The sequence below is a fragment of the Nothobranchius furzeri genome, chromosome 12 (genome assembly GCF_043380555.1).
Source record: "Nothobranchius furzeri strain GRZ-AD chromosome 12, NfurGRZ-RIMD1, whole genome shotgun sequence".
Taxonomy (NCBI): Eukaryota; Metazoa; Chordata; class Actinopteri; order Cyprinodontiformes; family Nothobranchiidae; genus Nothobranchius; species Nothobranchius furzeri.
In genome coordinates this window covers 14,772,702-14,799,824 of record NC_091752.1, presented here as the reverse complement: position 1 = coordinate 14,799,824, position 27,123 = coordinate 14,772,702, and the positions used below count along the sequence as shown (strand labels likewise).

The 27,123-nt window shown below is 42.3% G+C and overlaps 1 protein-coding gene across 5 annotated transcripts in view; it reads left to right on the top strand.

Moving 5' to 3' along the window:
* Positions 1-18,499, top strand: part of LOC107372597 (gastrula zinc finger protein XlCGF57.1) — a 37,091-nt gene extending 18,592 nt beyond the window's left edge. Inside the window, exons 1-3 of one of the 5 annotated variants that reach the window (XM_054736088.2) lie at positions 11,731-11,985; positions 12,059-12,276; positions 12,898-18,499. In XM_054736088.2, coding sequence (XP_054592063.2) covers positions 13,017-14,375 — 1,359 coding nt within the window. In that variant the 5' untranslated portion in view covers positions 11,731-11,985; positions 12,059-12,276; positions 12,898-13,016 and the 3' untranslated portion in view covers positions 14,376-18,499. Of the gene's footprint in view, positions 1-372; positions 993-5,687; positions 5,851-11,730; positions 12,277-12,897 lie in introns of those variants that run through there. The other 4 variants (XM_070542328.1, XM_054736090.2, XR_011515667.1 and 1 more) reach the window with 4 other exon arrangements.
* Positions 18,500-27,123: the final 8,624 nt, after the last annotated feature.

Genomic DNA, 27,123 nt, shown 5'->3' with positions numbered 1-27,123 from the left:
TTTTAATAAGTGATATGACTTATTCTAGTTCACTAGACACACTGATACACTAAGGAAAACAATCACATGACGCATTGCTGTACTGATCCAATCAGAACCTTCCTAGTCTGAAGCGTGGCAGAGTCTCTGTGGTGTTTATTAAATCTGTCAGCTTTGATTCGTCCAGAATCAAAAACATCCAGATTAATAAAACAGTTCCAACGCCATCTTAAGTTCAGTTCTCAAGATCTCGTTCTCAAGATCCCATGAAGTTCACCGCATGTTAAGTGGAGTATTGGACTGACCACCTGTACTTCTCTTTTTAAGCTGAGAACCATTCAAGCTGGGAAAATTCTGTTGCGTTGTTACCAACCAAGCACTGGTACCTTTCAGAATAAAAGCTGAACTCGCTGACTCAAGGAGGGTCCCCTTTTTGACGCTGTGAAACACCTGTCACTTTTTACCTGGAGACTATCCAAAGACTGGTTTGTTGTACTGTCGACGCTGCTTCATCGGCTCTAGTACCAGCGGAGGTTCCGTGGACCTGGCATCCGGATCTGTACGGAGGTCTCACTGAGGGTATGTGGATGCGACATAAATGGCGTCTCATGTGTTTCTGACTACGAGTCTCAAACTCTGATAAGTTAAGAGCAAAACATAATCTCCCACTCAGACTTTGTTTTTCCGCATGTGAGGGTTCTGAATGACACTCATTCACCACACACCATTCACCTCACACTTCATTCAAACAGAGCATCCATCATTAGAGAGTTAGTCTTGTTAAATTGTTTAAAATTATTTAGTAATAAATTTACTTAAACGTTTGAAAGTCTCTCTTCTCTTGTCTCTCAGTTAATACAAGGTGTTATTTTAAAATCCCTGCAATAAAAAGATCCAATCTTCTCATTTAAATAACTCAGTGTCCATAAGATGGAATTCAGATAATCGATATGAAATTTAATGTCTTATGGTCCTTAATTAAATGTAATTAACACTTAATTACATATATGTATATATATGTGTGTGTGTGTGTGTGTGTGTATATACATATATATATATATATATATTTATATATGTACATATATATATATGTACATATATATATATATATATATATATATATATATATATATATATATATATATATATATATATATATATATATAAACCCTCTCTGTAGACAGGCAGACTTAGGTCAATAGATTTGGATGTTTTCCTGACTATTATTCATATACACACACCAGTAGTAAAACTATAGATTGAAAGGCTATGAACCAAAGACAATATAAGCCAGAGGCGAAGGTTTATGCATTTGACAAGAGATTTCATGAATGATCATCAGGCTGTTGTAAAATAAATTTTCCATTCCACTCATAATTCTCCTCTTCTGTCTCATGACTAGCAGCAGTTGGATGTTTATTACTACAAAGTTGTTTGCAACATCACGCCCACTTTCAAATGAAGCACACTCCTCATGATTTTTTCTTGTGTTTGCTTACGATCTATATTCCGTTTGGATGCCATCTCTCCACCTCCGTCTACCTGTCTGTCGGAGCATTTATCCACTGGCTGCTGCTGTCATTCATTGCAGAAATGCGCACGGTGTCAGATAACTCGTCCTTTTTCTCTATCCTCTCCTCTGCCTGAGCTGATGCTGATGGTGATGTACAAGCGGCACACCTCATGGCACTGCTGCACCTTTAGCACAATGCGGTCCATCATGGAGCATGTGCCAGACTGTGGATGGCTGGTGTTTGAGGACAAACAGATAATTTTTTTGAAATCTCTGAGATTCTGACTAATGAATACCCTGAAAAATTTTCCGGAATTCACTGTGCCCTAGTAGACCAAAGTGCGGGTATGCTGAAAGGTCAAAATTAGTAATGGCAGTGGTACTGGTACCGGCCCAAAGCACTGCTCTCTATCCCCAAAGGATATGAGTCTGATAATCGGATCATCAGCACCACATCATCATGATCAGTTCCTGACAGCCACCGTTTCTCCCTCCCCAACCCTCCCCGCGCACCCAGCCGCTGCACGATAACTCAACTGACCCAAAATCTCCACCTTAAACCAGACTGAACATGCATCTGTTGCCAGAGCTTTTTTTTCAGCTTCTTTTTTTCTGCTCCACTTTTCCTGGCATCTCAATCCATTTAGCCTCAGGGGCTAAAGGTTCAGTGGTGTGGTAGTGCGCTCTGGGGAGGGGGGTCTTTGCAGCGCTTTGTCAGAGGAAACCCTGGACAGTTTTGTCCTGGTGAGACTCTTTATAAAGTTTTCTCCTTGGTGAGGCCCACCACATGTGCTCTGGACCCAATTCCCACAAAGTTTTTTAAACAATTTATGGTTCTTTTGGAGATTAAGTTTGAATCTTTACGAATTGTTCAGTTTAGACTGGGGTCTTTCCTTCTGCCTTTAAAGGGGCAGTGTTGAGGCCCCTGTTGAAGAAAAGCAATTAAGATTTAAATGATTTTAGCAGTTTTAGACCGGTATCTAACTTACTCTTTTCAAGCAAAATTTTAGAAAAGCTTGCTTTAGGGTGAACCACAGCATGGAGACGGCCCTTCTGAAGATTTTAAATAAAATTATGATGAACAGAGAGCGACAATGCTGGTTCTACTGGATCTAAGTTCTGCTTTTGATACTGTAGACCACACTATTCTTTTAACATGTCAAAAAGAAATTGGCTACTCTGGTACTGTTCACAGATGGTTCTCATCTTATCTCAGACAGGACTTTTATGGTAAGTTTAGATACCTGTTCCTCTAGGGTTCATAGGATTACATGTGGTGTGCCTCAGGGTTCAGTTTTAAGCCCAGTGCTTTTTAACCTTTATATGCTCCCTCTTGGTGGTGTCATCAGGAGACATGGAGTCAACTTTCACAGCTATTCAAATGATACGCAGTTGTGCATCTCCGTGTCTCCTGATGACACACGGCCAATGGATGCACTTTTTAACTGCAATTTAGACATCAAATCCTGGATGGCAGAAAACTCTCCAGCTCAGCCAGGTTCTGAGGCTCAGAGAGAAAAAATTTTGGATGTTTCGCGGCCGTTTCCTAATGCTTTGACTTGCAATGAAAAGAAAGGTTTGCTATTTACCTTCTACACCTCGGATTTCACCTACAACACCAGCAGCGCTGTCACATCCAGAAGTTCTCAGATGACTTGGCTGTGTGTCAGTGGGGAATGACCTGAAGTACAGGTCAGTCATCATAGACTTTATTGACTGGTGTTTGCTGGAACACCAGTAAGACAAAGGAGATGTGATTGACTTCCAGAGAAACACTACTCCACAGTCACCAGTAAACATCCAGGATTCAGACATTTAGGTGGTGAATACCTTTAAGTACCGGGGTGTTCACCTGAGCAGTAAACTTAACTGGTCCAACAACACAGATGCTCTGTATAAGAAGGGACAAAGCCGCCTCCACGTCCTGAGGAGGCTGAGGTTCTTCAAAGTTAATCCCCAGCTGCCAACTACATTCAGTGGAGGAGATGTGTGAAAGGAGGATGATGGTGAAGATGACCTCCATCTTAAAAAAACATCTCACCCACTGCATTCCACTGTGGAGGCCTTGGACAGCTCCTTCAGTGGCAGACTGAGACATCCCAGATGTAAAATAGAACGCTACCATAGGTCGTACATCCCCTCTGCAGTAAACGTGTATAATGGCTCTGTTACACAATGACATCAATGCAATATTCAGAATGTGTTCAGTACTTGTGCACTGATGTACATTAGTATGTCAGTGTCCTTTATGATGCATATTTCTGGAAACCCAAGTTTTTATTTTATTCGTTGATTTTAGTGGTTGAAGGTTACAATAATAGCTTATTTTTCTGCTTATTTTTCTCTAAGTGTATGTTCTGTTGTAAGGAGTGATTTTCCCCACTGTGGGAAGAATTCTATTCTATTCTATTCTATTCAAGCAGCTCCGACTGTGCTGCGGGCGGAGAAAAGGCTTTGAACATCTTTGTTAAATATAATCTGTGTTTGTTATCCAATTCCATTATTTGGTTCTTTTCTGAACACAGATATGTTTTTCAGACATCACAGAGATTTGGACTAATAAATACCAGGACATTTTACAGGTAAGCATTGTACCCTAGAAAAAAAGTCCCAGTATGATGAAAGGTCAAAATTAGAAGTGGTGTCAGGTGATGCTGATCAGATGATCAAATCCTGGCAGCCATTGTTTCTTTTTACTCACTCAAACCCACCCTGCATACTCATCATTGCGCAATGTGCACTTTGTGTTAACTCAATTGGCCCTAAAACACCACCTTATACTGGTTCTTCCAAAATGGTCACTTATGGTGCTTTTTCATCTGGGCCAGCATGGACCAGACTGGGTAGCTTTTAAAGTGTCCATATCTAGGTTTTCTGCACTAAACCAGTCGAACCAAAGAGGTCTGCTTTGGGCTGAACAGGTCCAACACACCCATTACCTACTGATTGGCCGGTTCAAACTCACTGCTCACTGCTGTGAGGAGTGCACACACACACAGAAACACACAAAGAGATTTAAGCTGCACAGCCATTGTTTAAGGGAGTCACCACTGACTTTCTCTGTGCTTTATTTGGCCCAGCTCACCAGCTAGGAGATGTCCCCATTCATGAGAAGTGTGTGTGAAGAAAACCTACTGGTGCAGGACCCGGACAAATGCCACACAGTCCGATCCGTGCTTGCCCAGATGTGAAAGCGCCAATACAGGCCCGATTAGTCACATGACGGATTGTTCATTTAGACATGAAGCATGTCATGACTGACGGCAATCACTGAGTGGGCCAGGGTAATGGCAGGTCATTTCCCTGTTCTCTCGATTACCTGTCTGGTTAAGTAACTACTGTTGCTGTATTCCCAACTCTGTCACAGTCTGCCTCAATCAGCAGGAGAGAAGACCTGGCAGTCAGCATTTGTGTTGCAGGTGGGCGTGGCAATGAGCTCCAGCTGATCCTGATCCCGCTAATCAGAGGGCCAGGGGATTTAAGGAGTGGTGTGACACAACTCCAGCGTCGGTTGATACTCTCACCAAGGGTAGCTTCTAGCCCAGTATATCTCCTGAAATACCTGCAAACTTGTCCTATGAAATCCTGTGAGTTCTTGTTCCAGTATCTCGCCTCGTATCCTCTAACCACGCCTGGAGTTGTATTCCATGTCCCGCCATTCAGGATCCTCTGGCCTCCACTCTCTATCGCTCACCTGCTTGCCAACCTACACCCTGGACTCATACAACCATCTCCTGACCACCTCCTCTTCAGTCATTGGTTCTCTCACCTCTCCTCAACTGACCTTCACTCAGTCCACCACCGCTAAGCCCTGGTCTATGACCGTAAGAACAATTCTTCCCAGAAATAGATTATTCTCTTGGTTCTCTGGCTCCGGCACAAGATTCACGATTGTTTATTATTTCGTTTTAGTTTCTCGTCCCGTCCTGTTCCTGTTTTTCTGGAGTAGCGCCTTTAGTTTTCCTTACCCTTAGTTAATAAATCATTTTACTATTTTACTTACCTGTTTTTCGTGTGGTACTTCATGTCCTGGGTTAAACAGCGTGCCCACAACATGACAGAATCAACCGGCCAAACGAATGCAACCCCTGAAGAACCACTTCCTGTCGCCATCGCTTACACGTTGTCCCAGCACGAAAGATCCATCCGGTCAGTACTCGAACAGTTATCCGCCACTAATCAATGTCTTTTCCAGCTCGACACCGCCTTATGCCAAATGAATGAGAAGCTCACGTCTCTGCTGCCTCCTCCCACTACTTCCGTAGCTTCGTCTTCACCACCACTTCCGGTTCAGCAGCTTGGGGTTAGTTTCCGGGTCGCAGAGTTGCCACAGCCTGATACATTCTCCGGCGAACCAGGTAAATGCCGCTGTTTCCTAATACTCAGTCAGTTTGCCTTTGAAAGGTCACCAGACACATTCATCAATGATTCGGTCAAGATCTCGTACATAGTCGCTTACTCCGGGGTAGGGCTCTACAATGGGCCGAGGCTAAGAGCTGGCAGGCTAGCTTCCTGCGAGGTTCGCTCTCGGCTTTTTTAGCCGAATTCAGACAACTATTTGATCAGACAGAGTCTCCTGCAGAAATCGCCAAACAGATATGGAATCTCCAGCATGGTAAACAGTCTGTCCCCACCAAACACATCAACAACACCTCCTTCCCTCGGGATCCAACGAACCCATGCAGATTGGACGAGCACAGTTAACTCCAGAGGAGAAATTGAGACGCCGCTCCCTGGGTCTTTGTCTCTATTGTGGTCAGCCGGGTCACCTAATCCAAAACTGCCCTGTTCGGCCAAAAACCGCAGCCCACCAGTAGGACCGGGATTACTGGTGGGTAGGATTCCTAGTGCTCAAAATTCCCGGTGCAATATAACTTGTATAATTTCCTTCCTCCAACGAACTTTCCCAACCAAGGCGCTGGTGGACTCTGGGTGTGAGGAACATTCTGAACCAAGCGGTGGTGCAGCAGCTGGACATTCCCACTACTCCTCTCTCCACACCCATTCGTGCCTCCTCGCTTGATGGCTGCGCCCTCACAACCATAACCCATCGCACCATGCCCATAAACCCGTTAATCTCTGGTAATCATCATGAGACTCTTAAGTTTTTATGTGTTTCCCTCTCCACAGTCCCCAGTTGTGCTAGTGTAACCGGATTACAGGATACAATAAGATAATTAAAAGAAAAAATAAACAAATGGGCCAATAATTAGGTTCGGGGAGAATTGGAGGTTGTTTAAGAATGACTGGAGTCACGGGTATAGCATGAAACGGTTTATATACTAAATTTTAATAATAATGGGAAATATAACACATAAAGATAACACACAAAAACAGATGAAAACAATCGACAATAGTAAAATAGTCTGTATGAGATTTGATCATATGAGTCACAAGTCAGCCGGCGTCAAGTCAAATCCCCACGCTTGGGGTGAAAGTCAGAGTCCGGTGGTGCGATTTTTTCCTACCACACCGTTGAGATTGTTCACAGAAGAGAGCAGTCTGCTCTTCAGTTACTTGAGATGTCCTGGTTCGTTCAGTGGTTAAGGCTCGCCATCTCCCTCGTCAGGAAGAAATCCAGTTCTCGTTCCAAGTGAGCGATCATAGGAGTCGGGATCAAACCCAAGGAAAAAAAAAAAACCCAGCCTGTAAACAACAGGACTGTTAGCGAGTTGGCATCGACCCTTCTCGTCACATCACAGCATAAAGTCTTACAGACTTAAACAAATGCTTCACTCTATTGGCATAGCCAATCATGTTTGGGTTCACAGTTCAACTAACATAACATCAATTTGATTGTCTATTAAAATAATTCTCAGTAGCTCTGGAAATATAATTACATATGACAACAATTGTTCAGCTCAATAGGCTCAGTTAGATTCTATTACTCTACACTATTCAACAAGAAATACATTCATGACAACAAGGATACATTTAGTTGTGTTTCTATACAGCATTGTGACACCTTGTATATCTGTAACACAATAAATAAATAAATAAATAAATAAATAAATAAATAAATAAAATGTTCTATAACAAAATTCAACAAAATATAAATTCTGGTCCTTTGGTCCACCTTTGTAAAATAATTCCTCCCTAATCAGTTAGCTTTTATTTATTTTTATTTATCTATTTTTTTTATTATTAAATGTTTGGTTAAGGGACGCATTGCTAATTCTATGGCGTTAGCTATAACGCCCCTGAGGACCTTGTACATCTAGGCCGTACCACCATTAACTGGCGGTTTGAGCCGTTAACTCCTGGGAATCCCATATGCCCTACCGCCGTTAACTGGCGGTTTGAGATGTTAACTCCTGGGATCTAACGTCTAGCAGCCCACTGCTGTCACCTCGGTTGCTGTAATTAGCTTTTTGAATTTAATAATTTACTGAATTTAATCTCATTCACTCACCAACGCGCTCCAACGGTTCCCTCCTACAGAGGATTGGTTCACTCTGTCGTCTCCACACAAATCTATAAGAATGGAATTAATTTGATAAGCTATTTAAGTTTCCCTTTTTTTTTTAAGTTGCATCGTTAGCTTTTTCTCTTCTTTTTTCTTTACTCACCGCGTTGGTTCCAAGTTCCTAGCTCTTATTAGAAGGAGTCAAGTCCGCCTCTCCCTCTATCTATGCGGCACCCAAATCAGGGTTCTTCACGGCCTCGACCGTTGTTTTTTTTTTCTCTCTCTCTCTCTCTCTAACCGCTCAGTCTTTGCTTTCTGTATCTGCGTGCTGCACAGCCGTTTGTCTCTCCTCTCGCTCAGCTGCGTCGCACGGTTTTATTTCGCGGAGGCGGGACTTATTTCTCTCAGCCAATGAAATTTCAGATTCCCACCTGGACCAATAGTATACAGCTTTCCTCTTCTGTTTCTGTTAGTGATGTTCAAGATTCTTGTTTTAACCGATGTTTAATATTAAACTCGTTATTTTAGTTATTCACCCTTCCAATAATTCATTATGAAATTATCTATTAGTTAATTAGATATCTATTAATTAGTATTGTTAATTTCCTTAATTTATATTTTATATTTTATCTAAATTGAGGATGGATCATATTAGTAAGCCAATTAGTTAATACCTCATTAAGGTTCTAGCTTCTGGGTTACACTAGGATATCAAGACTCAAGACTCAAGACAACTTTATTAGTCCCCGAGGGGCAATTCGAGACAGCATTGTGAAGCAGCCGGCACTAAAATCTCTAAATTCTAAAAACACATCCAAATTACACATTTGTAAAACCCATAAAACCTATATACACATTCATGTCATAACCTCACATGTGAATGACCAACAATGATTAAAACTTTGGCACACACACACACACACACACACACACACACACACACACACACACACGTGATGAGTGGTTGGCTTCACATAACCCCCAACTGACCGGGTTGGTGTCAGTTTGGAGCCTGTTCTGTCTGTCTCATTGTCTCCTCTCAGCTCCTCTTCCCATCCAGACCGCCGAGAACCCAACTCAGAAACCATCTGATCTGACTGGAGTCCCCTCCGAGTACCACAACCTGCAACAGGTCTTCAGCAAGGACCGGGCGTCCTCACTGCCTCCTCATCGCCCTTATGACTGCGGGATTGACCTCATTCCCGATGCCACTCTACCAACAAGTAAACTTTACAATCTTTCAAAACCTGAGCAAGAGAGCATGTCAAAATACATTTCAGAGTCCCTAGCTTCAGGAATCATAAGACCGTCCACGTCCCCCCTGGGTGCTGGCTTCTTCTTCGTGTCCAAGAAGGATGGGTCGCTCCGCCCGTGTATCGACTACAGAGGACTAAACCAGATCACCATAAAAAACAAGTATCCTCTGCCCCTGCTGTCCTCAACTTTTGAGCTGGTAAACGATGCATCCATTTTCACTAAATTAGACCTGCGAAACGCCTACCACCGGTAAGGATCCGTGAGGGGGACGAGTGGAAGACGACCTTCAAAACCCCACTTGGTCACTTAGAATCCCTAGTCATGCCATTTAGAATAAGCAACGCTCCTGCAGTCTTTCAATCTCTGGTCAACTCCGTGCTAGGTGATTATATTAACAAGTTTGCTACAGTTTACTGGACGATATTCTTATGTTTTCCAGAACACTTCCAGAACACCGTCAACACGTCCGAGCTGTGCTCCAACGTCTACTCAAGAACCGGTTATTTGTTAAGGCCGAGAAATGTGAGTTCTACGCATCCTCTGTCAAGTTTCTAGGATTTGTTTTGGAGAGTGGTCGGCTGAAGATGGACCCCGACAAGGTTGTCGCCATTCAGACATGGCCAACCCCTTCTACACGTAAGCAACTGCAACGATTTCTGGGTTTCGCTAACTTTTACCGCCAATTCATTAGAAACTACAGCCAGATCGCCGCACCCCTGACACAGCTGACTTCCATCAAGAAATCCTTTTTGTGGTCCCAGGAGGCTGACCAGGCTTTCCACTCTCTCAAAAACAGTTTCACCCAAGCACCCATACTCACACACCCAGACACCTCATCTCAGTTCACCCTGGAAGTCGACGCCTCCGACACTGGGGTAGGGGCTGTTCTCTCTCAGGTCTCCCCAACAGATCACTGCCTCCATCCCTGCGCCCTTTTCTCCCGTCGTCTCACTCCAGCTGAGCAAAACTATGACGTGGGTGGCCGAGAGTTGATGGCTATAAAACTGGCATTGGAGGAGTGGCGTCACTGGTTGGAGGGAGCAGAACACCCCATAGTCATATGGACCGACCACAAGAACCTGGCTTACCTCAAAGAGGCTAAGAGACTGAACACCCGTCAATCTTGCTGGTCATTATTCTTTTCCCATTTCAACTTTATCATTTCTTTCAGACCCGGCTCTAAGAACATCAAACCTGACGCCCTCTCTCGCCAATACGCTTCGGACAGAGAAGTGGAACCTACCACCATCCTTCCTGCCTCCTATATAGTTGGCTCCATCTCCTGGGACATAACTAACAAGGTTCTGGAGGCCCAACGACATGAACCAGATCCAGGTACCGGTCCACCACACAAAATCTATGTTCCTTCCAGCACCCGAGGGGCTCTGATACATTGGGCACATACGGCGAGGTTCTCTATCCACCCTTGCCTTGGCAGAACCATAACCCTCATCAGAAAGACCTTTTGGTGGCCATCCATGTATAAAGACGTCAAGGAGTACATCAGCGCCTGCCAGGTATGTGCCAGACATAAGAGCAGTAACCAATCACCTCAAGATCTCCTACAGCCTCTGCCGGTCCCTCCTCGTCCATGGTCACATATCGCCCTGGACTTTGCAACTGGTCTCCCCACATCCAGAGGGTTCACTGTCATACTCACCATTGTCAACCGTTTTTCTAAGGCCTGCCATCTGGTTCCACTAAAATCACTCCCATCCTCTGCTGAGACCGCTGAACTGCTCGTAAAACATGTTTTCCGTCTACATGGTCTGCCAACCGAGATCCTGTCGGACCAAGGTCTCCAGTTCACATCCCGCGTCTGGACAGGATTTGCTAACCACCTGGGGGCCCGGGTCTCTCTCACCTCTGGTTTTCACCCACTGACTAACGGCCAGGTAGAGCGCATGAAACAGGAACTGGAGGCTATGCTGCGTTGTATCTGCTCCTCGAATCATGCTGGTTGGAGTTCACAATTGTCATGGGTGGAGTATGCCCATAACCTCCATTTGAGGTCTCCCTTGGATATCAACCTCCTCTGTTTCCCTCCGACTCCATTACCTCCACCACAGTTCCCCTGTTTCTCCGCCGGGCCCGACGCACCTGGAACCAGACCCGGGCTGCCCTTCACCGCACAGCTGATCGTAGCCGCAGGTTCATGGATCGTCACAGACGCCCGGTGCTTGTTTACACCCCGGGGCAGATGGTTTGGCTGTCCTCCGGGACATCAAGGTCCGGGGCGCCAACAGGAAGTTTGCTCCCCGCTACCTCGGTCCTTTTCCACTAGCCAAAGTCCTTGGTCCCGTCTCCGTCCACCTCTCCTTGCCTCCGTCAATGAAGGTACATCCAGTATTTCATGTCTCCCTACTCAAACCTGTGATTTCCAGTCCTCAGTGCCCTCCTGCTGATCCTCCTCCGCCGGTCCGCCTCGCTGATGGTGGTCTCGGCTACAAGGTTCACCGCATCCTGGACGTCCGGCCACGCGGCCGTGGTCGTCAGTTCCTGGTGGACTGGGAAGTGTATGGTCACGAGCACAGGCAGTGGATCTCTGGGTCCTGGAACGAGGACTCCTCTCTAATCTGGGACTTCGAGGCCTCCTCTTTCTGCCTCCTCCTCCTCCTCTGCTGGGCTGCCAGGTGGCGTCGCTGGGGGGGGGGGGGTACCGTCGCAGTCTGCCTCAATCAGCAGGAGAGGAGACCTGGCAGTCAGCTTTTGTGTTGCAGGTGGGCGTGGCAACGAGCTTCAGCTGATCCTGATTACGCTAATCAGAGGGCCAGGGGATTTAAGGAGCGGTGTGACACAACTCCAGCGCCGGTTGATACTCTCACTAAGGGTAGCTTCTAGCCCAGTATATCTCCTGAAATTCCTGCGAACTTGTCCTATGAAATCCTGTGTTCTTGTTCCAGTATCTCGCCTCGTATCCTCTAACCACGCCTGATGTTGTATTCCACGTCCCGCCGTTCAGGATCCTCTGGCCTCCACTCTATCGCTCACCTGCTTGCCAACCTACACCCTGGACTCATACAACCATCTCCTGATCACCTCCTCTTCAGTCATCGGTTCTCTCGCCTCTCCTCAACTGATCTTCACCCAGTCCACCACCGCTAAGCCCTGGTCTATGACCGTAAGAACAATTATACCCAGAAATAGATTATTCTCTTGGTTCTCTGGTTCCGGCACAAGTTTCACAATTGTTTATTATTTCGTTTTAGATTCCCGTCCTGTCCTGTTCCTGTTTTTATGGAGCAGCTCCTTTAGTTTTCCTTACCCTCAGTTAATAAATCATTTTACTATTTTACTTACCTGTTTTTTTCGTGTGGTTCTTCATGTCCTGAGTTAAACAGCTTGCCCACAACATGACAAACTTTAACCTCAACTAAAAATTAATTCACACCATTCCTCTAAAACCAAATTAGGTTTTTATTCACTGTGATAACCTAGCAAATGTCCTCACAATTTTAATATGTCCCCATGTTAGAGGTGAAAAATGTGTCCTCACAGCGGATGTAAGATGCGCGCGCGCACACACACAATATCACCAGGCTATAAGGGCAAACTTTCTGGTCAGTATGCAGCTCATTGGATTTTCATGTCCTGGTCCAGTGTGCAGGGAAAAAAGATCTTTTTATAATAGGTGTTATTATGCGTCTTTTACTTGGCCGTTTGTCAGGGCTCCTGTTATATGTTTGAAAACACAGTTACAGCTGTCGGTAATTCACATCTTGCGTTTCTGTGTTTCCTACAGCTTTTCAACAGGTGGTGCTGGTTAAAGAAGAAGCTCTAGAAGAACATAGCGCTGGTGACAACCATCAGGACTTAGATTTTCTCCACATAAAGGAGGAACAGGAGAAACTCTGGCCCAGTATGGAAGGGGTGCATCTCCATTTGAAAGAGGAGACTGATGCTGCCAGGTTTCCATTCACTGTTGCTTCTATAAAGAGTGAGGAAGATGAAGAGAAGCCTCTGTTCTCACAGCTTCATCAGAAGCAAATAGAAGACAGAGATGTTTCAACCAGCAGCTCAGCTTACCAGACGATAGCAGAAACTGGTGGACTAGAAACTAGCCGGAACCCAGATCTGAACCCTCACGAACTGACTCCTGATTCTTCAGAGACTGACGTTGGAGATGATGATGAAGATGCAAATCTAGACTCTGAGCTGTCAGACTCTGGGTCTGAAACTGGAGACCGAGACAATGACTGGAATGAGAACAGGTGTTCTGAGTCAGATTTTAGGACTGTCAACAAATCCTTTACTCATAGGACATTTTTAAACAGTCACATGAGAGTCCACACAGGACAGAAGCCTTTTGCTTGTGAGCTCTGTGGAAAGAAATTTAGCTTAAAGTCAACTTTAAACAGACACATGAGAGTCCACACAGGACAGAAGCCTTTCGCCTGTGAGTTCTGTAGCAAAAGATATAGCCAAAAGACAAATTTAAACAGACACATGAGAGTCCACACAGGAGCAAAGCCCTTTTCTTGTGAGCTCTGTGGGAATAAATTTAGTGAAAAGGGAAGTTTAAACACACACATGAGAGTCCACACAGGACTGAAGCCTTTTGCTTGTGAGCTCTGTGGAAAGAAATTTAGCTTAAAGTCAACTTTAAACAAACACACGAGAGTCCACACAGGAGAGAAGCCCTTTGCTTGTGAACTCTGTGGGAATAGATTTAGTGAAAAGGGAAGTTTAAACAAACACATGAGAGTCCACACAGGACAGAAGCCTTTTGCTTGTGAGCTCTGTGGGAATAGATTTAGTGTAAAGGGAAATTTAAACATCCACATGAGAGTCCACACAGGACAGAAGCCTTTTGCTTGTGAGCTCTGTGGAAAGAAATTTAGCTTAAAGTCAAATTTAAACACACACACGAGAGTCCACACAGGAGAGAAGCCCTTTGCTTGTGAGTTCTGTGGAAATAGATTTAGTGTAAAGCGGCATTTAAACACACACATGAGTGTCCACACAGGACAGAAGCATTTTGCTTGTGAGCTCTGTGGAAAGAAATTTAGCTTAAAGTCGACTTTAAACACACACATGAGAGTACACACCAGACAGAAGCCTTTCGCCTGTGAGTTCTGTAGCAAAAGATTTAGCCAAAAGACACATTTAAACAAACACATGAGAGTCCACACAGGAGAGAAGCCCTTTGCTTGTGAGTTTTGTGGAAAAAGATTTAGCGAAAAGATTAATTTAAATAAACACATGGGAGTCCACAAATGACAGAAGCATTTTGCTTGTGAGCTTTGTGGACGAAGATTTAGCTGAAACAAAACATTAAACAATCATCTAAGCATCCACTAGGGCTGAACGATCTGTTGCGGGGTCTCCAACCTTTTTTGGCCCGTGAGCTACTTTTACACCATGAAAGTACAGCAGAGTTACTGCCATATGATTTAGCCCAAAGGGCATTGGAACCCTATTGTTTTTCTACGGATTTTTCATTCATTATTCTTCTTCTCCGCTAATACTGTATGGGCGCAAGAGCCTGAAATTGCCAGGAAAATCTGACATGGCAGTCTGATAGAAAATCCTGACCGCTACTCAGATTCGAAAAATTTGGACCCTGAGTCACCTAGGTGGCGCTATTGCGGAGGTGAAGGCGTTTCAGCTACTAGCTCCCAAACCGTAGGTCGTACAGTCAAAAACTTTATATGTACATGATCCTTGGAAGATTCTGCATCTTTTTTGTATTGGCCACGCCCATTTCCGCCTACTAGATTTTTTGCTAGATCGCAAAAAACACAAAACTTAGTTTTAATCACCTATTCGTCACTTTTTGTCAAACCAACTTCAAACTTTGTACATATGATCTATGGATTAAGTTAAGTTGTTTTGATGAAGAAAAATGCGAAATTATTGAAAATTGGGCTAATGACCCTATGTCAAATTCAGTGCGCTAGCTAGCACATGTCCTAATTGATGACATCTTCACCATTTTTCAAGATAAAGTGATGAGACTCTAGACCCTTACAAAGTGTGAGCGGTAAGCCCTATCTACCAAATTTTGTTTGGATTCACCAATAGGGGGCGCTAAAGAGTCAAAAAGTTTGTTTCAGCAAAATTGCTCGATGGATTTCCACAGAACTTGGCAGATATGTTTATCATTGGACCCTTAAGTCATATTTTGAAAATGATTAAAAAGTGGGCGTGGCTTATAGGCTTTAAAATTTTTCGCCCTTTTACTCATGAAAAATACATATTCTATACAGAAAGTTACAATTCATATCAGTCATCGTGATACCTACAATCACAGAAAAAAATTGAATTTTGTCCATTAGGTGGCGCTGTTGTACCCCAAAAATGTTTATGGCATGTTTCTCCCCATTTCTTTCATAAAAAAACAAATGATCTCATCCTGCATGTTCATTGAGTCAGTCAAGTTTAGATGAGTATTTAAAAAATTTTTTTAAACTTATGCAAATTAGTAGAAATTTGCATAGTAAGTCAAACCTACTTTCGTTAACTCCTCCCAGCCATCAAACACAATCACATCACAACTTTGCCTGACAAGAGAGGAGGAGCGGCTGAAGGGATTTTGGATAATTTGCCTTTTTTTTAATATGATTTTTTAAATAGTTTTTTTTTTTGGAATGAAGAAGTTTTTTGGTATAACTTCAAAACATTTTGACATTTTTCATAGCTGTTCATAACCACCATGCCTAAGGTCAATTCAAGTGTATATCTTGATTTTCAACTTGATTCAACAATAGGGGACGCTATAACTAGGAAGAAATTATACTGCTGAACTGGCTAAATGGATCTGCACGAAACTTAGTGGTTGTCATTATAGAGTCTTAAGACTACATTATCAATATGGTAATGATCAATCAAAGTGGGCATGGTTTATAATCATTTAAATTTCAAATTTGAAAAATTTCCTAAAAATCATTATTTGCATGTAAGAGGCTAAGATTTTTAGGTTGTGTTAACTGGGTAGCCTTGAGCTTATGTCACGAAAATCGCAGCTCCACGAAGTGGTTTGCGCATTATATTTACGGAAATACATTTTAGGCTAGCAGTTGTAGCGCAAATTCTGTTATCACAATCTTATGAAACACATAACATGTTGACTTGATTTGAGCACCCCCTTGTGTTTAATTATAGGACTTATTTTTGTTTACAGCCACTAATGGAAATATTATTTTATTGTAAGAAAAGTTTAAAATTTATGATCCCAACAAAAATACAAACAGAATTCTCGCATCACACAGGTAATCTGGGAATACTTTGAAATTTTTGTACAATAGCATTGATTTTTAATGAATTTTTTACTTTTTGCCAATTTTTCTGTATAGTTGGACAAAAAGTAAATAATTTTTGTTAGAAAGTTTTTTTTAGGTATAAAGTAAATATAAAACATTTATAACATTCCACATGTACCTATGGTGATCTGCGATTTTTCTATTAATTTTAGAAAGTAGCACTATTTTTTTATGAATATTTTAATTTTTGCTGTGACCCTTATAGTTATATTTACCAATTTTTCTTCAAAAAAGCTTTGAGTCTACTGATTTAAAAACAACATCATATTATTCCGCATGTTAACATTGCCATGTGAGAATATTTTGGTAATTTAATGATGGTCTATTTATTTTTCAGGATTTTTTAAAAAACATTTGATCAGTAAGTCACAAAATGAAACTCAGTTTTTGTTGACAATCTATTCAATCTATGGACATTATCAAGTATTGATGTTATTCCTATTATACTCTTGATGTATAGATTATTGTTTGGTAATCTTCAGATCAAATATGGATTTTATAAGGAAGTTTTTGTTTTGGAGTCTTTCATCCATTCAACCACCCAGCCACACGCTGTTGGGAATGAGCTACAATGTAGCCACACCTTCCCTGGGGTGCACTGAGAGGCGAGGCAGCATTTTCTGGTCAGAGTTGGGATCGATCCTTCAACCTATCGATTACCACACATGCCGCTCCACTTCCTGAGCTAATTCTGTCCCATGCAGAACATGATTTTGCTCATTAAATCTTCACGTTCTTTGATAAGGAAACAGTGGAATTTGATTGTAATCACGATTGAGTCAAGTTAGCCATGCCTGTAAAAAATTTGTATAGGCTAAGAAAAAGGTTTCATGACGTATCCTGAGTGTTACTTTCATTGCGCCGGTTGAAGTGAGCTGACGGGACGCCGGCGGGAGAACGTGTTTTTGGGGCGGGACCGCGTGAGGAATGGCGAAGGTGAGGGCGGGGCCGGGTGGGCGACTGGCGCTGGATGGCTTGGAACCCGCTGATAACTGCTTGCAGTTCTAGTTTACATTGATACTTTACATGTGTGAATGTGCTTATGTTAGACATGCTATACTTACTATATTAACATTCATTGTACTCACAAGTTGATTTCTCTGTATTTCAGTACATCAGTATATATATTTTTTAAAAGTATAAGTAAACTAGTGACATTCTGAAAACCAAATTGAACAAAACATATTTAGTTTTTTTAAACTAATCAGATACTTTCAGATAATGAATAACAAATTACATCATGTGAATGGTTTGGTAATTTTTTTAGAAGGTTAGTAACATAACTTTTTAAGCACACAGGAGCAGCTAACCTGTAAAGCTGATGATATTTTATATAAAATACAAGCTAAATGTGATGAAAACACAAAAGTCTAAATAGTTTGAATTGAAATAAAAAATGTAAAATCAGAAATAAGACTTGTTCCTGCTCTCCTGATTTATTGAATAATTTTTATGGGTTTTTTTGGTCATGAAAGTTAAGTTTTGCTGCGTTTATTGCTGACAGTGTGTAGGTTGGAGGTTTATCCTTTTTTCTGCATCTTGTAGGTTTTTTTTCTCTGCAGGTCTGAAAACTAATTAAAAACTAAACATTTTCATGATGCCTTCCATTAACCTATCCTTGCATCTGTGGTCTACTAAATCTTTATCTGTACTGTGTAAAATTTTTTCTATATGTATTGTATATGTAAACCTATTCTGTTCTGTTTTATCTTTGTTCTATATTTTAAAGTAAATAATTGTACTTAGGGATGGGTAGATGAAGCCTCATTCCGCTGCTGTTTTGCTCTATAATTACACATACTGAACTTTAAATATGTTTGCCGGCAACATACTGAAGACTCACAACAGACACGGATTCAATGACCTAATCATCCTTGTACACACTGTAAGCTATTGTAGGCCTACTTCATACGGTATTATTTTAAACTTCTACATTTAAAATATATACACCTCAAAATATTCTGTGAATGATACCAAGTGACAATTAAAGTGACAGTGTTGTGAATGTGATATTACCCATTTCAGTGTCATTGACTCAAAAGGTTTTTTTTTAATAAATTTTTATTCAGAAAAATAAGTTTATCCAATGTTTTGGCATTTAGTCTATTGCGTTTTTTGGACACAATTTCACCAGCTTTTGAAAACACATGTTCACAGAGCACAGAAGAAGCTGGGGTACACAAAACCTGTAAAGCCAGGTGGAAAAAGTTTGGGTAGGATGTCTTCCGGTTCCCCCAGTATGTTAACGGATTTTCTGGTCTTGAAATGTTTCCCTCTGCTAAGTAGCGCTGGACCTCAATGATAGTCAGCTGTTGCATTGGTGGTTTGACTGCCAAACTTTGATCAAGCTGCTGCCACAGATTATGTGAAATAATAAAAAATACATAGAAGTTTTAGTTTTTGTCTTCTACTCTGTATTAATACACATTAGCAACAAAACAAATGTGAAAATAAGCTGATAATACTGAACAACTTGCCTGAAATGGGTAACTGCTCTGATGAAAGTCCAGGCTGTGGCTCAGATGTTGTGCGAGCAATTACTGCAGCACACTCCATTTTCAGGCGATTGACAGCCTCACTACACTTTGAGGAACTACGAAAACCGAGTGTTTTAAATCTGGGGTCTAAAAGTGTTGATAGGGTTGTTGAGGGTCTGCCCTCATGAGGAAATTACTATGCAGTAATTTCTCCAAAAGACTGTGTCATCTGCGCTCTGAAAAGCAGAATATATTCCAGCGCCAGCAGTGACTTCATTTCCCAGGATTCCCTGCTCCCGGAAGCGGCGTCGAATACCGGAAACAAGTTCTGCGCATGTGCTGGAGCTACACAGAGTTTCTCCCGCTGGACAGCGGAGTCTATAAATCCCAGCGAAAAATGAAACTTATCGTCTTTTGTTCCAGTTTAACTGGCGTGAAGAGGCACTCGTTTTCCAGCTCCGGACTCAGGCACGAGGCCTGACGGCTGAAAAGCAATGGAATCGCCATCTGGTTCGTTTGAACTCAGAGGGACGCTTCGGGTTCAATCAGAGAAGAGTTTTTTTTTCTTTTTCTCCTCTATTTCTCTTTTTCTTCCATTCTCTCTAATAAATTCAGAATAAGCGGTCAACCGCGTGATTGCTTCAAAATAGAAAAACGGTCTCCCTTCCGTACCAAAAACACCATCGGATAATCCAAGTAAGGTACGTTTGTTTTAACTGTTTAATATTCAGTGTTGGGAGTAACGCGGTACAAAAGTAATTAACTACTGTAATGCATTGCTTTTTGCTGTAATGTGGTAATGTAAGGCATTACAGGGAAAGAAAATGGTTATATTTACTCGGTACAATTGTCAGTAAAGCGGTAATTACAATGCATTTTTAAACCTAGAATCAAGACGCGGGTTTCCTAAAAATTCTAATTGCGGGAAGCCTGAAAAAAGATCCAGTATCTACATATATTACGTCATTTATGGACTCAGCTTTGCGGGCATTTTATGAGCAGAGAGGACACAGCGGTAATGGCTCAAATACTCCAGCTGCGTCCTGCGCGCGGCCGCTGTTATATTCACAAAACCGCTCCACCAAAACAAAGTAATTCGTTTGCGATCGTTTATATCCGCCCATATTCTCTGGTACTTCATGTAATTTTCAGTTGAGTTCATAATCTGTGCACCGGTGATTTCAACTCATTGCTGCTGGAACGCAGCGCAAAGCTTATTTATTTATTTTTGAGTTCGGTAGATCCCTTTGGCTGGTTAGTTAGAAAGTAGGAAATCTAGGAAACAGTTTTTCTGGAAGACGGAGAAAACATGCAGCATGCAGGAAGGTTAGAGAGAGAAAGGGCAGGAAATTATTCACATAAAATCAAGAAAACAAAACAAAGTGCTTGAAAAGAAAAAAGTAGGTAGATTTATCCCCAATACACATTTTTACCAGTGAAAAGCAATCATATATAAGCATTTAATATTTATACATGTGACAGAATCAGATCACCTCAGAAGACAGTCCCACATCCAGGGCCATATCAAGGCATTTGGGGACCAAGGCAAATATAGGCTTGGAGCCCCCACCACCTCACTCCCTGCTCAGTTAATATAAGATGGCAGCGTGCTGAGAGTACAGATTGTTGTTGCTTTCATTTAATAAACAATCATTTTAAAGCACTGTTATTATATCTGACTGTTTTTAATAGCAATCCTAGCTCAGATACCACATCACTTTCCACATATATGTCATGAGCTCACTGAGCGCCAAATTACCAGATTCATATTGAAGTTGTTTTGGTGAAAGTTACTTCAAGTAATGCAAAAGTAGTGTAACTTACATTTTAAAATCAGTAATATTGTAATATAATTAATTACTTTAAAATGAGGATAACAAGTAATAAATAATGCATTACAGTTTTGAAGTAACTTGCCCAACACTGTTAATATCTAGATTGTTTTCTGTCAGCTGTGGCCAGGCTGACCGACTCTTTGAGATATTTAATTTGCTTTGATTGAGTTGTTGTTCTTCTTGAGCCTTGTGAAGAAAGTTAAAGTGTTTGAGGAAGTTAGTGTGAAATGAAAGTTTGCCTCTAACTGTGTGAAAGTTTGAGAACACACACACACACACACACACACATTAGGGGTGCAACAATACATGTACCCGTATTGAACCGTTCAATACGGAGCTTTCGGTTCAGTACGCATATGTACCGAACAATACAGTATTTTTTTATTTATTTTTATCATTTTTTCTTCTGACGATGAGATCCAGTGGATCTGGGTGATCTGCGTTCGACTACTCCGCCTGAGGTCGCATTGTCGAGCGCAGATGCACTTAGCGCCGCCCACATGCTTGGTAACGAGACATGAGAAGTTGGCTAATCGCTAGTCATGGCAGCTGCGTCAGCGGTCCCCGAGATTAACCTCCTCCTCCGTCTTTCAGATTTGGAGTTTGGAACTTTTTTGGCTTTCATGTGAAGCGTGACCCTGATGGTAAGCGCGTCACGGACAAAACTACCACAGTATGTCGGAGATGCCACACAATGCTTAATCATGTCAGCGGGAACACAACAAATATGACTGTACATCACCCTGATGCAAAGACAAGTGGAGGCAGGGAAAACAACAACAACCAAGCATGCAACAAGCTCTTTCCGAGTCATTTAGACTGCCGTTTACACGTGATTCCAAGAGGGCAAAAGAAATAGACAGGGCGATAGCTACTTTTATTGCTGTCGACATGCGACCGTTTTCTGTAGTAGACAAGATCGGGTTTCGGGAGATGCTGAGAGTACTTGAGCCCCGTTACAATCTTCCTTCACGAACCTATTTCACGGAGACCGCAGTTCCTGCTTTGTACAATGAGACGAAAGCCAAATTAGAGACGGCAGTGTCAGCAGCACCCGCTGTTGCTCTGACCTCAGATGGCTGTACGTCAAGAGCTACACAGAGCTCAGACAACAGTGAGAGATGTAAAAAAAATCCATCAGGGATGACCTGGAGGAGAGATACACAGATCCTGCCATTCAGCATTACCTCCACAAGTGCACGGCTTTAGATCCACGCTTCAAGTCCCTGCGACACTTGGATGATGCAACTCAACTGAGAATTTTTGCAGCACTCAACACAGAGATTGTCCTGAGCATTGAAGAAGTAAGTATTATTTTATAAATGTTTGATAATTTCTTTTGCTACTACATGAGTTGCAAGTTTTAATAAAAAAAAAATACAATTAATTTAATTTATTTGTATTTTTGTTTTTTGTATTTTTTCAGGGCCAAGCTGCAGGCAACACAACAACAGCCCCCTCTACGGATACTGAAGCACCACACTCTTCAGATTCATCATCATCATCTCCACCAGAGAAGAAGTCAGCCATGAAGGAGTTGTTTGGAGAACTGTTCATGGGACAGGAGCCAAGGACCAGGTCTGCAGCCAAAGTGGCAGATGAGGAAATTAACTTGTATAGGTTAGCGGGCTGCATTCACATTGATGATAATCCACTGAGATGGTGGAAAGAACATCACAGCTTGTACCCTCACCTTTCCAAGTTGGCACTGTGTTACTTGGTTGTACCAGGGACCTCTGTCCCAAGTGAGAGGGTGTTTTCCACTGCAGGTGACATTGTCACAGCAAGCAGATCTGTACTGTCAGCAGAACATGTTGACATCCTTATTTTTCTGAAGAAAAACATGGAAGTTGAGTAACTGATATTTGGTTTGTGTTTAAGTGAACATTTTTAGGCCCGAGCAGCGAAAGCGCTGCGAAGGCCTCTTGTTTTTGCTTTGATTATTATTATTTTTTGTTATTCCGTGCCCCCTTTGAACAGCTTTTTGGGGACCTTAACATACCCCAAAACTCACAATATTTTGCACACTTGTCAGGCCTGGTGAAAAATTTGATATTTTAAAGGTCCCAAAAAAGTCGCAAAGAAAATGGCTGAACAGCGCCCCCTACAAAGTGAAAAAAAACCCTCTCCATAAAGCTTAGTTTATCGTACAGTTATGAAATTTGGTACACTTGTAGGACTCAACAGTCCGCACAGAAAAGTCTCTTGCAACCATGGTCAATATCAAACAGGAAGTCGGCCATTTTGGGTTGAAATGGCAATTTTTTGCCGTTTTTGCCGTTTTTAGGGTCCGTCTCTGATTGGATTGCTCGATCATTTTTCGCACGATCGTCTCAAAAATTGTGTAAAATTGCTCAGAAGGGATGGGCGAACAAAATGAGATAAGGATTCTGAGTTTTCGTATATGTTGAAGGGGCGGAGCCAGGCCTCAAAGTTTGACTACTCGCCAAAAATATTTAAATTGCTATAACTTCATAATTGAATGGAATAGAGTTACCAAACTTTCTGTGGTCATTTGTCATCGACCCACAAAGTAAATTGAATGGTCGGTTGATGACATCACACAAGCCCCGCCCCCTCAGGACCAAAAAGGTCAAGTTTTACTGTGAAAGATCCCAAATTGCCCCATTTCACTTAATCACCACAAATTTGGAGCTGGTAATTCAAGGCAAGTGGGGGTTGCTTGGCGTCACTTTATGGGAGTTTTCGGCAGAGGGCGGGGCTGTGGCGGCGCGGCGAAGTAAGGCGTACCGCCGTGGCCTTACGTTTGCCTCCCATTTCTTTATTTCTAAAGATGTCGTCACGAAACTTCTTGTGAGTGATCCTAGTCTGGCCCCCCAAAAAATCTGACGTGAACATCCGGTGGGCGTGGCCAATTTTCTGAAATAGCGCCCCCTAGGACCATTAAAACTGTCAGCCCCAAGCCATGCTTTGACTGAGGATTACGAAATTTGGTACACTAATGTGGTGTCTCAGGACCTACAAAAAAGTCTCTTGGAGCCAAGTGCAAAGTCGCACAGGAAGTCGGCCATTTTGGTCCAAGTGCGCGATTTAGTGGTTTTCACACACGTTGTTTGGAGAGTGATACTCCGTCGCCCTTTTCACCAATCACTTTCAAACTTCTGCTATATAGTCTTAAGACATAGAGGAAAAAATTCAACCGTCGGATTTTAAATAAGTATAAAGGTGTGGGCGTGGCTAAGCCTCAAACTTTGACCTTTCGCCACGCCACTCTTTTTTTCACAGCTCCTTATTGGACTCCTTTTACCCAATCACCAGGAATCTCTGGTAAATAGCAGCAGGCAAGTTGAGGTCACTTGGTCTCCAGTACTGGAAGGTTTTGAAAAAAGGCGGGGCTTTGGGAGCATGGCGAAATTCGCCATCACGCCATGGATATACGTTTGCCTCTCATTTCTTCATTTATCGTGATATCACCTCGACCATTGTTGTGAGTGATCCTAGTCTGACCCCCAATAGAAAAGGTCAGCTTAAGTTTGTGGGCGTGGCCTATTTTCTGTATTAGCGCCCCCTAGGACCATTAAAACTGTCAGCCCCAAGCCATGCTTTGACTGAGGATTACGAAATTTGGTACAATAATGTGGTGTCTCAGGACCTACAAAAAAGTCTCTTGGAGCCAAGTGCAAAGTCGCACAGGAAGTCGGCCATTTTGGTCCAAGTGCGCGATTTAGTGGTTTTCACACACGTTGTTTGGAGAGTGATGCTCCGTCGCCCTTTTCACCAATCGCCTTCGAGCTTCTGCTATATACTCTTAAGACATAGAGGAAAAAATTCAACCGTCGGATTTTAAATAAGTATAAAGGTGTGGGTGTGGCTAAGCCTCAAACTTTGACCTTTCGCCACGCCACTCTTTTTTTCACAGCTCCCTATTGGACTCCTTTTACCCAATCACCTGGAATCTCTGGTAAATAGCAGCTGACAAGTTGAGGTCACTTGGTCTACAGTACTGGCAGGTTTTGAAAAAAGGCGAGGCTTTGGGAGCATGGCGAAATTCGCCATCACGTCATGGCAATACGTTTGCCTCTCATTTCTTCAATTATCGTGACATCGCCACAAAATGTCTGGTGAGTGATCCTAGTCTAACCCCCAATAGAAATGGGCATCTGAGATTTGTGGGCGTGGCCTATATTCTGAAATAGCGCCCCCTAGGACCATTAAAACTGTCAGCCCCAAGACAAGGTTTGACTGAGGATTACGAAAATTGGTACACTCATGTAGGGTCTCTGGCCCTACAAAAAAGTCTCTTGGAGCCAAGCGCAATTTCGCACAGGAGGTCGGCCATTTTGGTCCAAGTACTCGATTTAGTGGTTTTCGCACACGTTGTTTGGACATTGATGGCCCGTTGCCCTTTACACCGATCACCTTCAAACTTATGCTATGTACTTTTAAGTCAAAGGGGAAAAAATTCAACCGTCGGATTTTAAATAAGTATAAAGGTGTGGGCGTGGCTAAGCCTCAAACTTTGACCTTTCGCCATGACATTACTTGACTTAATAACTCCCATGTGCATGATCAGATTTAATTCAAACTTTGTCTGTGTGATCACTGACCACATCTCAAGATAACGACAATGTGGACAGCTGACATCACCTAAGCCCCGCCCCCTGACAACAGGAAGTCTATTGTTTTATGGTGAAATGCCTATATTTGTCCCCTCTAATTTAATGAAAATGACACTCAGGTCATACAGTGTCTTCATGATGTTTTAAAGACCATTCAGATCTGATAGCTTTCCAGAAAGGGAGGGGCTTTGATGCCATGGTGAATGCTGGCGTGACGCCATGACCTTACATTTGACTGTAACTTCCACAAACGGCCTCCGATTTGCCCTAAACTGAATATGGCAATGAACAATCATGCCCTTTAGCCAATGAGGCACAAACGGTTGGTGAATGTTATATAATGTCACCAAAGCTGACCTCAATGGGACTTTTCTGTAGTTGGTCACAGCGCCACCTAGATAACGTTATCCTTCGATAACTTTAAAAAACATGGTCAGAATAGCATTAAAGTTGGTCACTGTCATCACACCACCAGTGTGGTAAAGATAGAGGATTCCCTAGTGGTGAGACATAAAATATAATGGTGGGCTCAAAGGGGATGCTGAGTCAGGGTGAGTTGCGGACAAGGTGGCCGTTAGCAGTTTCTGGTGTTGGGGTGGTCGACGTTTGTGTTCTGCGGACGTGCCCTGGTGCCCCGGGCTGCCGGCCAGGCCGGAGCGGCGCGGAGCTGCGAGGGCCGAACGACGCTGCTTGCAGCTTTAATTTTAAGTTATTTTTGTTGTATATGCAGCTAAGTGTTAGCACTCCAGAAGATGAGTGTGAGGGGGAGTTCCATAAAAGAATGGTTCATTTTATAGGGACCTTGTTTAATTGCTGCTGAGAATATAGCCCAGAGGAAGGCTATAGTATAGCTATTATTTTGGAAAAAAGCTACTTTGGTTTTTCACAGATTATTTTCTTTGTTACATAAGTTTGCTATTGTAGCAACATTTAATTTACAAAATTGTACTTTTGAGTTAAAACAAATATTTGTAATAAATTTCAATGAATGACAAATTAAAAAAGGCATGAATACAATTTTTTTGTATCGAAAAAATATCGAACCGTGACACAAATATATCGAATCGAACCGAACCGTCCATTTTGTGTATCGTTGCACCCTTAACACACATGGTTTGATACTTTCAGCCAGACAAAGGATCAGCCATCTTGGGTTTTCAGATCTCCCTCCATTTTGATTACACCATTGGGTCAGATTGTTTTACGGTATCATTTTCATTGTTTTATTGTTTGTTATTCATTTGATAAAATCAGTTGGTTAATATTGATTGGCTAAACGCTTCAGAAGGAGCTGAAGTGATGATATTAGTTAATAAATGTATTGCCAATCAAGATTTTTGTCTCAGATTGAGTTTGTTTGTGTGATATGAAGAATTAACTGCAGCTCGTTAAGATTCATGGAACGTTTAGACAAGATTGATAAGAGGTTTGGATTCATTTCCCTTTTTTTAGAAAGGGTGGTGCCCCGAGGATATCTCCGGATATCCTAATTATGTAATAAAATCGGTAAATATTTCCATATTTACAAATTTTATTGAAGAATCCAAAAAGTAAGTAAAAGCTTACAAATTATTCGTTTGACCAATAATCCCCAACATATATGGTGCCCCGTGTGAGGCAGCGATACACCGCGGATTGATTTTTATACACACAAATTCTTTGGATCCTTGTGGCTAGTCAGCCTTGAACCAGCTGACAACGGGTTGGGGCTGATTTCACTGAGCAGTGTTTTGGCTCCCTCTCCTGGCCAGCTCGGTCAAGACAGAAAGACATCTTGTTTTAGAAACCTAGAAGCTGCATCAATCTCTCACCAA